The sequence below is a fragment of the Platalea leucorodia genome (assembly GCF_965183815.1).
Source record: "Platalea leucorodia genome assembly, chromosome: 27".
NCBI lineage: Eukaryota > Metazoa > Chordata > Aves > Pelecaniformes > Threskiornithidae > Platalea > Platalea leucorodia.
This window is the reverse complement of record NC_138849.1, coordinates 92,870-106,212: the sequence shown is the minus strand read 5'-3', so window position 1 is coordinate 106,212 and position 13,343 is coordinate 92,870. Positions and strand designations below refer to the sequence as shown.

At 60.6% G+C, this 13,343-nt stretch overlaps 2 protein-coding genes across 4 annotated transcripts; one reads left to right on the top strand and one right to left on the bottom strand.

Moving 5' to 3' along the window:
* Positions 1-1,720: 1,720 nt before the first annotated feature.
* LOC309600998 (zinc finger and SCAN domain-containing protein 23-like) lies at positions 1,721-5,354 on the top strand. 2 transcript variants are annotated; one of them, XM_082333740.1, is made up of 3 exons: positions 1,721-2,164; positions 2,473-2,662; positions 3,614-5,354. In XM_082333740.1, exons 1-3 carry the CDS (start codon positions 1,781-1,783, stop codon positions 4,387-4,389), a joined length of 1,350 nt encoding a protein of 449 aa, XP_082189866.1. In that variant the 5' UTR covers positions 1,721-1,780; the 3' UTR covers positions 4,390-5,354. The 2 variants fall into 2 exon arrangements, with proteins under 2 accessions (XP_082189866.1, XP_082189865.1); XM_082333739.1 differs by having other exon boundaries at positions 3,611-5,354.
* A 2,509-nt stretch (positions 5,355-7,863) lies between these two features.
* On the bottom strand, positions 7,864-13,241 carry LOC309600995 (natterin-3-like). Of its 2 annotated transcripts, XM_082333736.1 has the most exons (6): positions 12,509-13,241; positions 11,814-11,878; positions 11,453-11,577; positions 11,155-11,207; positions 10,668-10,779; positions 7,865-9,451 (listed from the first exon to the last, which is right to left on the bottom strand). In XM_082333736.1, the coding sequence occupies exons 4-6, from the start codon at positions 11,167-11,169 to the stop codon at positions 8,442-8,444; spliced, it is 1,137 nt and encodes a 378-aa protein (XP_082189862.1). In that variant the 5' UTR covers positions 11,170-11,207; positions 11,453-11,577; positions 11,814-11,878; positions 12,509-13,241; the 3' UTR covers positions 7,865-8,441. The 2 variants fall into 2 exon arrangements, with proteins under 2 accessions (XP_082189861.1, XP_082189862.1); XM_082333735.1 differs by lacking the exon at positions 11,814-11,878 and having other exon boundaries at positions 7,864-9,451.
* Positions 13,242-13,343: the final 102 nt, after the last annotated feature.

The window sequence follows — 13,343 nt, the reverse complement described above, 5'->3', positions numbered from 1 at the left end:
GGCCCGGCCGCTCCGGCCCTTTGTGTCGGCGAGCGGGGAGCGGCGGGGCTGCGGCACCGGGACCCCAGGTCCGGGGGGGGCTGCGGGGCCGGGGGGGGGGGTGCAAAGAAAGGGGGGCTTTGCGTGGTGCTGGGGGCTTTGCATGGTGCTGGGGGGGCTTTGCAAGGCCGGGGGGGCTTTGCATGGTGCTGGGGGGGTGTTGCAAGGCCGGGGAGGGCTTTGCATGGTGCTGGGGGGTGTTGCATGGCCGGGGGGGGAGCTTTGCAAGGCCGGGGGGGCTTTGCATGGTGCTGGGGGGTGTTGCAAGGCCGGGGGGGGCTTTGCAAGGCCGGGGGGGCTTTGCATGGTGCTGGGGGGTGTTGCAAGGCCGGGGGGGCTTTGCATGGTGCTGGGGGGTGTTGCAAGGCTGGGGCGGGGGTTGCAAGGCCGGGGGGTGTTGCAAGGCTGGGGGGGCTTTGCATGGTGCTGCGGGGGGGTTGCAATGCCGGGGCGGGGGTTGCAAGGCCGGGGGGTGTTGCATGGTCCTGGGGCGGGGAGGGTGGGGGCCTTGCATGGTCTTGGGGGTGTTGCAAGGCCGCGGGGGGAGCGGTGCTTTGCAAAGCTCCCGGGGCTTTTGCAAAGACTGGGGGAGGGCACTTTGCAAGGCCGTGGGGGGGTCGGATTGCAAGGGCGGCCGGGGGGAGTATTGCAAGGCTGGGGGGGGGGGGGTTTGCAAGGTCCCTGGAGCTTTTGCAAGGCTGGATGGGGGGGGCTTTGCAAAGCTGGGGGTTCAGGGGGTGGGGACGCATATTGCAAGGGTCTGGGGGCTTTGCAAGCTGGGGGGGTGGGCGTGTTGCATGGTTGGGGGGGGATTGCAAGGTGGGGGGGTCTTTGCGAGTTTCCCAGAGCTTTGCAAGGTGGGTGGGGGGCACATTGCAAGGCCTGGGGGGCTTTGAAAGGCCTGGAGCTGGGGGGAGGCTTTGCAAAGGCCGGAGGGGGGAGTTGCAAGGCGGGGGGGGGGCATATTGCATGCTGCTGGGGGCAGTTTGCAAAGCTGGGGGTCCGGGGGGGGGATGGGACGCATCAGAAGGAGCTGGGGGTTTTGCAAGCTGGGGGATGGGGAGGGGGTATTGCATGGGCCTGGGGGGGGGATGCAAAGCTGGGGGGGGAACGTGGCTTTGCAGGCTTTGGGGGACTGTTGCAGGGCTGGGCGGGGGGGGATGCGCTGCAATACCCGGGGGCTTTGCAAGAGCCTGGGGGCTTCGAAAGTCGGGGGGGGGGGGATATTGCATGGGCCTGGGGGGGATTTGCAAAGCTGGGGGGGATTTGCAAAGCTGGAGGGTCTCTGCAAGGGGCGGGGGGGCACATTGCATGGGCCTGGGGGAGCTCTGCAAGGGGGGGACACATTGCATGGGCCTGGGGGGGCTCTGCGGGGCTGGGGGGGGCCCATTGCATGGGCCTGGGGGGGGGGGGCTCTGCAAGGCTGGGGGGGGGCAATTGCATGGGCCTGGGGGGGTTACAAAGCTGGGGGCCTGGACTGGGGGGGGGTCTTTGCAAAGCCATGCCCTGCTCTCTGCCCCCCCCGCAGAGCCCACCCCACCGGCTGCTTTGCAAAGCCCCCCCCCCATCACAGCCCCCCGGGAGATTTGGGGGGGGCCACACAGCAGCGCCGGAGCCAAGCAGCATGGAGACCCCAACAACGCGACCCCGCTGGCGGCTACAACCGGAGGGGGGCCGCCAGCGTCCCCCGGCCCCCCGGCCCCCCTCGCCGTGCCCGGAGGAGGACACAGAGGGGTCCCCGATGGCCTTGGAGTGGGTGGCCGAGAGACGCCGCTGGCCCCGGGGGGAGTGGGCACGGCGGTTGGTACCAGCGCTGCACGGCGGCGGTGCCGGCATGGAGATGCGTCGCTTGCGTTTCCGGCAATTCCGGTACCAGGAGGCGTCGGGACCGCGGGATGTTTGTCGGAGGTTACGGGAGCTGTCGCAGGGTTGGCTACGGCCGGAGGTGAGGAGCAAGGAGCAGATCATGGAGTTGCTGGTGCTGGAGCAATTCCTCAGCATCCTTCCCGAGGAAATCCAGAGCTGGGTCTGGGTCCGACATCCCGAATCCTGCGCCCAAGCCATCGCCTTGGCTGAGAGCTTCCAGTTGGGACAGGGAGATCCCGATGGGATTTGGGAGCAGCAGGTGAGAGCAGCGGCCGGATCCTGCCCCAGGAGGGGGTTTGCAAGGAGCTCCCACCCTCAAAAAGGAGCTCCCCCCCAAAACTGGGCACAACCCCCCCATTCCTGCATTGCTTCCGAGCTCATTCCCATGGGACACCCCCAAAACCAACCCTGGAAAAGCAGGAGGGATGGGGGTCCCGGGCACCCAACTCCCCTCTGCAGCCCCTGGGGGTCCTGGGCACCCAACTCCCCTCTGCAGCCCCCGGGGGTCCGGGGCACCCAACTCCCCTCTGCAGCCCCTGGGTGCCCCTTTCTCCTTGGGTCCCCCAGGTGACGGTGCGTGTGAAGGTGGAGGAGGTGGCCCCAGGGGACGCGGAGGACCCCGAAGCGGCGGGGGAGCCACCGAGCCCCCCATCAGAGTCCCCCCAGCTCCCCTCTGGGGACGGCTGGCGGGAGGAGGTGGCCCGGGGCAAGGTCAAGTTTGTCCCCGAGGAAGAGGAGCGGCGCCTGCAGGAGACAGGTAACGGGGCTGAAGGAAGGAGATCCTTCACACCCACCCACCCCCCAAAAAAAGGGGTGAAGGAGCTGCTGTAGGAGCCAGGGGGCTTGGAGGTGGTGGGGTGTCTCCTGCGATGGGCTTGGCCCCACCTGGTTCCCCCCACAGATGCTCCCATGGTGTCATTGCTCTTTTTTGGGGGGGTTTTGTTGCTCTTGGTGGAGGATGAGTGAGAGCGAAGGGGGGGGGGGGGAAGGGCCAAAAATGAGGTCTTGGTGTTGGGAAAACTCTTGGGGTATTGAGAAAGAAGAAAGATGTGACCCCAAGAAGGATCCAGATGGAGATGCCTGCAGTGGTGCCACCACATGGGACCTCGAGCCCTGTTGCGGTGTGAGAAGAAAGGTCTCCTTGGGCTCGAAAGCCAAACTGGAGCGAGAAGAAGGGCTGGGAGACCTATGTGAGATGTCCATGCCAGCATGGGAAGCTGGAAGACGGCCATCTCCTGAGTTGCGGAGAAGTTGGAGAAGGATGGAGATCTTGGAGCGAAGATCATGAGCGTCCGTAGAGAGCTCTTGTTCTCCCCGTTTGTCCTCTGGAAACCACGAGCCCCAAAATCTTGTTCCCTTCCTCCAGCATCGGCTTCTCCTTCACGGCGATGCTGCAAACGCTGCTTTGAGGAGTTGTGGTGGTTTGGGGATGGTGGTTGGACATGGTGGGCTCCTCTCCAGGTCCTCCTGCAGCCGTCCTTGCCTGTTGGACCGGCTGGGCTCCTCTGCTGAGGTGGCCTCATCTTCATCCCCGTCCCAGCACAGCCTGGTGGCCATCCATGGATGGATTTGGCATTTGGCTCAATGGTGGGAGCTGGACCATCTCCACCATTGCTGGAGGAGATCAAGGGCGGTGGGGTCAGAGGAGAACGGTGGTGTCCTCCACTGAGAACCAACTCATGAAGCATCTTCTCCTCCCCCCCAGCAGGTCCCACCGTGGTGAGCAGAGACCCGGAGGCGTCCATTTTGCAACAGCAAGACCCCCCGCACCCACCCAGCACCCTCCAGGGCATCCCGGCAGTCGGGACCCCCGCCCGGAGAGGGCCCCACCGGCGCCAGATCCCACAGGATCCCACCACCTTCCCACAGCCCCTCGCCCAGGCTGCGCCCGGACCGGCGGAGGACACCAGGAGCCCGGAGAAGCCCTGGGTGAAGCGGGAGCCGTCGGCACAGGGGAAGGACCGTCCGTACCCCTGCGGCGAGTGCGGCAAGAGCTTCGGCCGGTTGACCCACCTGAAGACCCACCAGCGAACCCACACGGGGGTGAAGCCCTACGCCTGCGGGGCTTGCGGCAAGAGCTTCGGCCACCTCTCCACCCTCACCACCCACCAACGGTTGCACACGGGTGAGCGTCCCTACGCCTGCGGCTCCTGCGGCAAGACCTTCACCAACCCGTCGGACCTCAACAAGCACCAACGGTCGCACACGGGCGAACGACCCTACCCCTGCACCGCCTGCGGCAAACGCTTCAGCCAACAGTCCAACCTCACCATGCACCAACGGAGCCACACCGAGGAGCGCCCCTACCCCTGCGCCGCCTGCGGCAAGAGCTTCAAGTACTTGGCAGACCTGACGGTGCACGAGCGCTCGCACACGGGCGAGAGACCCTTCCCCTGTCCCCACTGCGGGAAGAGCTTCAGCAACAAGTCCTCCCTCGCCCGGCACACGCGCATCCACGCCCGGGCGGCTGCCAGGGACAAGTGATGGGGTTTGGTGGTGGGGAGGATGAGGAGGGCGGCACTGCTTCATCCTGGTGGTGGAGGTGGTGATGGGTGACCACCTGGAGGGACGGTTGAGGTTGGGTGGGTGAGGTGGAGCTGGTGGCTGCCCCGGATGGCCGGCGCTGGTTTCCTTGCCAGCCGGAACCACGCGGTTGTTGGGGATGGATCAGGCAGCCTGGAGGAGATGCAACATGGCTGGGGGTAAAGACAAGGTGGTGACTGATGTCCCCCATGAGCCTGGTGGCTCCAGGATGCAGCTCCTGGTCCTAGAGGAGATGGTGGGATGCTGAGCTGGTGCTTGATGTCTTCCATGAGCCTGGTGGCTCCAGGATGCAGCTCCTGGTCCTAGAGGAGATGGTGGGATGCTGAGCTGGTGCTTGATGTCCTCCACGAGCCTGGTGGCTCCAGGATGGCGTCCCAAAGGAGATGTAACACGGACAGGGATGAAGACGAACTGGTGCTTGATGTCTTCCATGAGCCTGGTGGCTCCAGGATGCAGCTCCTGGTCCCAGAGGAGATGCAGTATGGATGGTGGGATGCTGAGCTGGTGACTGATGTCCTCCACGAGCCTGGTGGCTCCAGGACAGTGTCCCAAAGGAGATGTAACACGGACGGGGATGAAGACGCACTGGTGCTTGATGTCCTCCATGAACCTGGTGGCTTCGGGCACGTCCATCCCCCCTCCACCCTGACCCCGCCGCCGGGACGCCCCATCTCCCCTCCAATTGCAACTCACCTCCCCCCCGCCCTTTTTGGTATTTATTCATCGCGGCGAGCGCCGTCCCCTCCCCTCATCCCCACGCGCCGGGCCTTAAATTTCGGAGACCGACCTACCTCACCGGCCGCTTGCCAGGATGCCCGGGGCTCGACACGGGCGCCGGGGTGGCTCGGGCAGCCCTTCGCCGCTCTGCTTCCCTCGTCCCGGCGGGTTCGCCCCCCAATTTTGGCCCTCCCCCCTTTGCTGTAATGAGTTTTAGCCACCTCGGCGCTCCTTTGTGGTTTTTTTTCTTGCGGCGTGCGTGGGGCGAGAGCATTTGATGGGGGAGGTTGCAACCCAAACGCATCCCGGGGCTGTTTTGCAGCCTGGCGCGCGCAGCGGTGGGACCTCGCAGCGCCGCTTGCAGCTGTGCCCCACGCTGCGGCGCTGCATGTCGCGCTTGCAGCGATGCAAGGGGGGTCGTGGCTCTTGCCATGCGCCGTGCTGTTCCTGCTGCAGCTGCAACGGGGCACTGCAGCTGCAGATGTGCCTCCAGTGCACCGTGCACAGCCTTGCACTGCATTTTGTTGTCCACGGCCCAGTGCGTTGTGCTTGCGCTGCAGTGTTGCATTTGCATTGCAGCGCCAGGTTTCCACTGCAGCGTTGCATTTGCATTGCAGTGTAACACTTGCACTGCAGCGTTGCATTTGCATTGCAATGCCAGGCTTGCACTGCAGCATTGCATTTGCATTGCAGAGCCAAGCTTGCACTGCAGCATTACATTTGCACTGCAGCACCAGGCTTGCACTGCAGCGCCAAGCTTGCACTGCAGCGTTGCATTTGCACTGCAGCACCAAGCTTGCACTGCAGCATCGCATTTGCATTGCAGTGTAGTGCTTACACTACAGCGCTGCATATGCATTGCAGCACTAGGCTTGCGCTGCAGCATTGCATTTGCACTGCAGCACCAAGCTTGCACTGCAGTGTAGCATTTGCACTGCAGCATTGCATTTGCATTGAAGTGCCAGGCTTGCACTGTAGCTTAGCACCTGCACTGTAGCTTAGCACCTGCACTGCAGCGTTGCATTTGCATTGCAGCACCAGGCTTGCGCTACAATGCAACCCTCTAAATGCAGCGCATAGTTTGCCCTGCAGCACCGAGCTTGCAGTGCGGCGCAACGCGGGCCATCCTGCGCCCGCCTTGCACTGCAGCACAGCATGTGCGCTGCGGCGCGGGCACGTGAAGCGCAGCGTAGGGTTTGCAGCGCGGCGGGGGGGTTGCAATCCAGCGGCTCGTCTGTGCTGCAGCCGGTCGCTTCGCAGTGCGCTGCAGCGTGTGCAGTGCCCTGCAGCGACTGCATTGCGGTGCTTGCAGTGCAGCACGTTGCATCGCAGTGCGGTGCTTGCAATGCATTGCACCCCCCCCCCAAGCAACCTGGGGTCTCCCAAATCTCTGCCCCCCCCCCCCGGCCTTCGGGGACCCCCCAAATTCCTCCTGGACGCCCCCAACCGTCCGGGGAGCCGCCCCCGCCCCTCCCGGGAGCTCCTCCCCCCCCCCGCCTCGGCGCCCAGTGGGCGGGGCGGCCGCCCTGCCCGCCCACCGATTGGTCGGCTCCGCTGTCACTCCTGCCTTGGCGGGAAAGTGGGGGGGGGAGGGCGAGGAGGAGTTTAACCCCTTCGGGGCCGAGGGGGGGCTTTGGTCCACCCTCATCCTGAGATGATGCCACCTTCAAGGGTGTCCTCCAAGGACACAGCCCCCACCATCATCTCAAGATGATGCCACCTCCATGTGCATCCTCCATCATCATCCTCAGATGATGCCACCTCCATGAGCCTCCTCCAAGGAACGGCCGCCACCATCATCTTCAGATGATGCCACCTCCATGACCGTCCCCCACCATCATCCTCAGATGATGCTACCCTCCATGAGCCTCCTCCAAGGACACAGCCTGCACCCTCATCCTGAGATGGTGCCACCTCCTTGACTGTCCCCCACCATCATCCTGAGATGATGCCACCTCCATGTGCATCCTCCAAGGACACAGCCCCCACCATCATCTGAGATGGTGCCACCTCCATGTGCATCCTCCACCATCATCCTGAGATGACACCACCTCCATGAGCCCCCTCCAAGGAACAGCTCCCACCATCATCCTCAGATGATGCCACCTCCATGTGCGTCCTCCACCATCATCCCGAGACGATGCCACCTCCATGACTGTCCCCCACCATCATCCTCAGATGATGCCACCTCCATGCGTCCTCCACCATCATCCTGAGACGATGCCACCCGCATGAGCCACCTCCATGACCATTCCCCACCACCATCCTGAGATGACACCACCTCCATGAGCACACTAGCTCCCCCCCCCCCAAGGACGCAGTCCCCACCATCATCTCGAGATGATGCCACCTCCACGAGCACCTCAGTTTCCTACTCCGCCCCACCAGCGAGTGGGCCGGGGCTGGGCAAGAGGTTGGGAAGGGACACAGCTGGGACAGCTGACCCGGAGCGATCAAAGGGATACTCCATCCCATGTGACGTCATGACAGCCAATAAAACGGTGCAAGGGGGTTCGGGGGAGGTAGCCATTGCTTGGAGGCCGGTTGGGCATGGGTCTACTTGTGGGTGGGGGCAAGCGGTTGCCTTCGTATCCCTTATTTTGGGTTTTTTTCCTTCTTCCTCACCCCTTTTCTTATTAAATTACATTCTGGGAACGTTCTAATGAACCACACACCTCAATTTGTTTGCTCTGCAAGCATTTTTTTTTTCATGAACCACAAGAGGAAGACAACCCGGGCGTCGCGGCAAGAAATGACATCCACGGAGCTCTGGGTGGAGAGGGGCTCCTGGACGGGCGGCTGCTCTGCCGGGTCAGAGAGAGGCGCTCGATGAAGGGTTTGGTGGGAAAAAGGAAAAATAGAGACTGCGAGAAACGCGTTTTTCTGCATCCTGCGCTGCTGCTGCCCCGTTTGGGGGCGAGAGGGAGGTTATTGGGGAAAAAAATAGACACTGCAGACTGTAAAAATAGCCTTTTTCTGTACTCCATGTTGTTGCTGCGTCTTTTTGGGGAGAGATGGAGGTTATTTTGGAGAAAATAGAAAACGCAGACAGAAAAAACCCACGTTTTTCTGCACTCCACATTGTTGCCGTGGCATTTTGGAGGGATGAAGGTTATGCCATGAAAGCAGAAAATATGGAAGGCAAAATAAATGCATTTTTCTGCATTCCAGGTTGCTGCCATCCCATTTCGGGGTGAGACGGTAGTTATTTGGGGGGAAAAAAAAAAGAAAAAGTAGATTGCAAGAAGCAGATACACCGATCCACCTCGCCGCCCCTACGCCTGGCACGGTGGGATGTCAGCGATGGGCCAGCACTCCTTGACGCCGGCCCTGACACCCACCACCGCCCGGCTACGAGCCCACCCCGTCACGGCCACACGATGCGGTTGACCGTCGCCAAAATCACGGATCAGCCGCGCGGTGAAGGGGACGTGGACGTCCAACCGGCGTCCCTCCAGGGCCACCTCGCACACCGTCCGGGGCTGCACCTCCTTCTCCACCACGTGGCTATGGACGATGTACTCACTGGTGCTGGCTCCCCCCACCCAGGGGATGCTGGTGACGTTGGTGACCTCCCAGCCCATCCCACTGAAGACCAAGCGGCCGGCTCGCAACACCCCACGGATGGTGGCGAAGACCCTCTGGTCCATCTGCCAGTCGTGCTCCATCTCAGTGGCCTCCTCCAAGGTGACAGCTTTACGCACCCCTCGGCAGCCCTCGTTCCTCACCGTCGTCTTCATCAGGGTGACGTCCTCCCCGTGCTCCACCACCCCACTCATGTTGTAGCGGACATCAGAGATGGTGACATCTGCCGGGCCCTTCTTGACCACCAAGACTTGGTACCACTTGTACCAAACCTCCTCACCATCCACCATCATGAAGGCAGCCCTGTGCACTTTGGAGACCTTGCCCAAGCCATAGCGGTTCCTCCCAATGAAGACATCAGTGGATGAGCAGCCCTCCACGGCGTTTTCGGGTACGTTGCCGAAGGAGTCGTCCACCCAACCCAGCGCCTCGAAGTCTCCCATGTTGACCAACACCTTGAACCTGTGGGTGTTCCGCTCCCATTCTCCATAGGGGAAGAAGCAGAAGGGACCTCGGTCGGGGACGTAGGCACCGATGTTGCAGCCAAGCGTCGTCGTTGAGCAGACATACTCCATCCTCTTGGCGTAGTCGTTCCAGTTGGAGACGGCATCGGCGGGCAGCTTGCCTTCAAAAGCCACCCACTTGAGGTATGAAGGTGGCTCTTCATCCCGCTTCCTCCGGGGAAAGCTCCAGCCAGAGGCTACGGGGAGAAAATGGGGGATTTTGGTGAAATGAGACGCCTCCACCCTGCCCCACCATCTCAAAGCTACCGGAGCAACATCTTGCAGAGCCCCTCCTTGTTGGGGAAGCTGCCGGCGCGCAACGCCCCGCCCTCACCCTAGCATGGATGGCCAAGAAAATGGTAAGACAGACATCTCAACCAACCCTTCTTAAATTTTGGGGGGCAAAATGGAGGGCAATCCTGCTTCAAATCAGTAGAGCAGAGACCTTCACGCGTTGGAGGATGAGACCGTGTACGGGGTTTAAGTGGCAAGGTTTTGGGTTGGTGGGGGCTGCAGCAGTGGCCTCTGGGACAAGAGTCATGGAGCTGCCCCCCGTTGGACACAGCTGGGGCCAGCTGGCTTCTAAATGGAACCACAGCTGGCCAAAGCTGAGCCCATCAGCGACGCTGGTGGTGCTCCTCTGATAACGTATTTAAGAAAGACTAAAAACAACTGTGAGAGAGAGGAGTGAGAAAATGGGAGAGAAACAATCCTGCAGACACCAAAGTTGGTGAAGAAGGAGGGCGAGGAGCTGCTCCAGGCGCCGGAGAAGAGGTTCCCCTATAGCCCTTGGAGAGCCCACACTGGAGCGGGTCCATCCTGAAGGACTGCAGCCGGTGGAGGGGAGCGGGTCCATCCTGAAGGACTGCAGCCCGTGGAGGGGAGCGGGTCCATCCTGAAGGACTGCAGCCCGTGGAGGGGAGCGGGTCCATCCTGAAGGACTGCAGCCCATGGAGAGCCCAGGCTGGAGCAGGTTGAACCTGAAGGACTGCAGCCCATGGGAAGGACCCACGTTGGAGCAGTTCATGAAGGACTGGATCCCGTAGGTGTTACGAAGTGACCACAACCCCCATTCCCCTACGCCGCTCAGGGTGGGGAGAAGAAGGTAGAAGAGTCAGGAGCGAAGGTGAGGCTGGAAAGAAGCTGGGGGAGGCGGTGTTTCTAGTTTTGTCTGTTTCTCACCATCCTACTCTATTTTTAATTACCAATAAATTAAATTAATGTCCTCCAAGTCGAGTCTGTTTTGCCCATGACGGTAACGGGTGCATGATCTCCCTGACTTTACCTCAACCCACGAGCTTTTTTGTCTTATTTTCTGCACGTTCCAGCCAAGGAAGGGGAGAGAGAGCGGCTGGGTGGGCGTGGGCCAGCCAGCCAAGGGCCAAGATCAACCCACCAGAGAGCAAGACTCACCTGGGGGCTGCAGAGGTCTCCTTCCCATCACTCCCACCAGCGCGGTTTCAGCAGCTCCGTCGGCCCCGCTGCTTCCTCGGCCGAGGAAGAGGAAGACGGCGGTGAGGAACAGCTGTGGGAAAGACCAGGGGAGGTGTCACCCCTCCGAGCACCCCAACGGTGACTCCTGGCCAGGAGTCGGGTTGTGGCCGTATCCCGACGTCCCTTTGTCCGTCTGGTTTTTGGGGTAAAATCCCGCCTGGCCAGGACGCGGCTTTAATTTTTAACCAGCCCAGAGGGGAAAGGCTGGGAAAAGGGAGAGACTGGGAAATGCAACACAGCACCCACTCATAATAACTCTCTTTTTTTTTTATTACATTTATTTTATTATTTTATTTGATTTTTTACATAATTATTTTCTAGGAGCTAGGAAGCATCCCCTTTTTAGCCCTGAAGCAGTTAAAAATCCCCCAAATAACCCCAAACCGTGCCCCAGAAAGCGCCATACCTCACGTGTTGGCATCCCGCCGGCCACCTCCAGAGACTGCGATCTAAAAATGGCTGTTCAATAAAGAAACGTATTCATTTTGGCAGCCCCACGGCCACATCCTCCCCCCGACCCGGCAAATCGGCCCCAACGATCCCTTGTTTGCTGCTACTGGGCTCCTAAATTCCCCAGCTCCACATTTTGGGGCTAAAAGTAACCGGTTTGGGGTCTGCTGGATATTTTACCCACGAGCCGTGGGCTCGATGTAAATCCCAGCTGGTGTTTGCCCACATTCACCGCCCCACGCCGCGTTCCCTACCTCGCCTCTGCTCCCATTTGGACGTAAATCCCTTTTTTTGGGGTGTTTTCGGTCCTTTTTGGGTCACTTCTAGACCGGAGCGGTGTTTTCTAGCACAGCTGAGCTCGGCCGGGGATTCGTGAGCCCTGGAAAAGGCCAAAGTCTGAACGGGAAGAGAAAGTGCAAATAAATGCGAAACACAAAAAAAAAAAAAAGGGGAAGGACAACTATTATCGGAAATTTAGCTATTTTTCTGCTTTTTGCAGAAATCTAGCATTACTTTTTTTTTTTTCAATCAGAAAAAACGTATTATTGACACCCAAAAAGCACCCGCAAACAGCACGAAAAACCCATCGCCAGGCACCCGGGAGGTTCAGCTCACCTCAAACCGCCGCTAAGAAATCGGTATTTTGGGAAAAATCACATCAATCCCTATTTTTCTCCACGCTGAGAAAAAAAAAATCCCCTTTTTTTAAAAAATAATCGACATTTTCTGCTTCAAACCTGCAAATCAAAGTGACTTAGAGCCAACTCAGATCACCCACGCGGCTCTAGGACACGCAAAAAATCAGCCACCAGCCCCAAAATCCGCACGGGTGCTAAATTTGGGGCTTTCCCCCCCAAAAAAGGGAAGTTTTTGCAGCGAGGACCCAGCAGTTTGGGGAGGTTTTGCCCCAAAACGGGGGGTGGTGGCCGTGCCCACGTGGCGTTTTCTGCTCTGCCCCCAAAATCCCGGTTTTTAGCGTGGAAATGGGATGGCCGGTGGTTTGGCGTCGGGCGGGACCCAGGCACCCAACCCAGCCCCTCCCCCCCGCCCCCAAACCAGGGAGGGACCCAGGCGTCCTGCACCCCAATCCAACCCCCCCTCCTTCCCAGTATCCAGAGCCCCAAACCAGTCCCCAAACTGGGAAGGAACCCAAGCATCCCGGACCCCCACTCCAAAAGGACCCAGGTGTCTGGGACCCCAAACTGACCCCCCCACCCCCACCCAGGCGTCCGGACCCACCCTCCCCCACCCCAGTGAACCCAGCCACCAGTGAACCCCCCCCTCCCTCCCCAGTGCTCCCAGTTCCTTACTGGGTGGCACTGGGCGCCCCCTCCCCAGGAAGCAGCCGGGGGGAGGCAGCAGGTACCAACATGCGGCCTTTATTGCCCCAGTTCAACTGCCCCGGGGGTGCGGGGGGGGCAAATACCCCCAAAAAGGGGCAAATACCCAGGGGGGGGAGTGCAAATACCCCAAGAGGGGGCAAATAATGCAAAGAAGGGGGCAAAGAGCTCCCGGGGGGGGCAAATACCATGAGAGGGGGGCAAATACCCCAAGAGAGAGTCAATAACCCAGATAAAGGGGGCAAATACCCCCGGGGGGGCAATAACCCAGATAAAGGGGGCAATAACCCAGATAAAGGGGGCAAATACCCCCAGGGGAGCAATAACCCAGATAAAGGGGGCAATAACCCAGATAAAGGGGGCAAATACCCCCGGGGGGGCAATAACCCAGATAAAGGGGGCAATAACCCAGATAAAGGGGGCAAATACCCCCAGGGGGGCAATAACCCAGATAAAGGGGGCAATAACCCAGATAAAGGGGGCAAATACCCCCGGGGGAGCAATAACCCAGATAAAGGGGGCAAATACCCCTGGGAGGGGGCAAATACACCCGGGGGGGGCAAATGACACAGAAGAGGGGGGCAAATATCCCAAGAGGGGGGCAAATGCCCCAGAAAAGGGGGGCAAATAACCCCAGACGGGGGCAAATACCCCCGAGGGAGGGGCAAATAACTCCAGAGGGGGGCAAATACCCCCGAGGGAGGGGCAAATAACCCCCAGGGGAGGAGCCGAGGTCCTGTAGTGTGTCTGAGATGCCCCCCCCGACCCAGAGAGGGTTGGGCAGGGTCAAAGGTCACTGGGGTCA

Bases quoted from the DNA above. Each gene is read 5' to 3' on its own strand.
- LOC309600998 (XM_082333739.1), top strand. From the start codon at position 1,781: ATGGCCTTGGAGTGGGTGGCCGAGAGACGCCGCTGGCCCCGGGGGGAG. The intron at 2,165-2,472 runs GTGAGAGCAGCG...TGGGTCCCCCAG, and splicing joins ATGGGATTTGGGAGCAGCAG to GTGACGGTGCGTGTGAAGGT. The intron at 2,663-3,610 runs GTAACGGGGCTG...CCTCCCCCCCAG, and splicing joins GCGGCGCCTGCAGGAGACAG to CAGGTCCCACCGTGGTGAGC.
- LOC309600995 (XM_082333735.1), bottom strand. From the start codon at position 12,729: ATGGTATTTGCCCCCCCCGGGAGCTCTTTGCCCCCTTCTTTGCATTAT. The intron at 11,208-11,452 runs GTAGGGAACGCG...TTTATTGAACAG, and splicing joins CAAATGGGAGCAGAGGCGAG to CCATTTTTAGATCGCAGTCT. The intron at 10,780-11,154 runs GTATGGCGCTTT...TCTTTCCCACAG, and splicing joins GCGGGATGCCAACACGTGAG to CTGTTCCTCACCGCCGTCTT.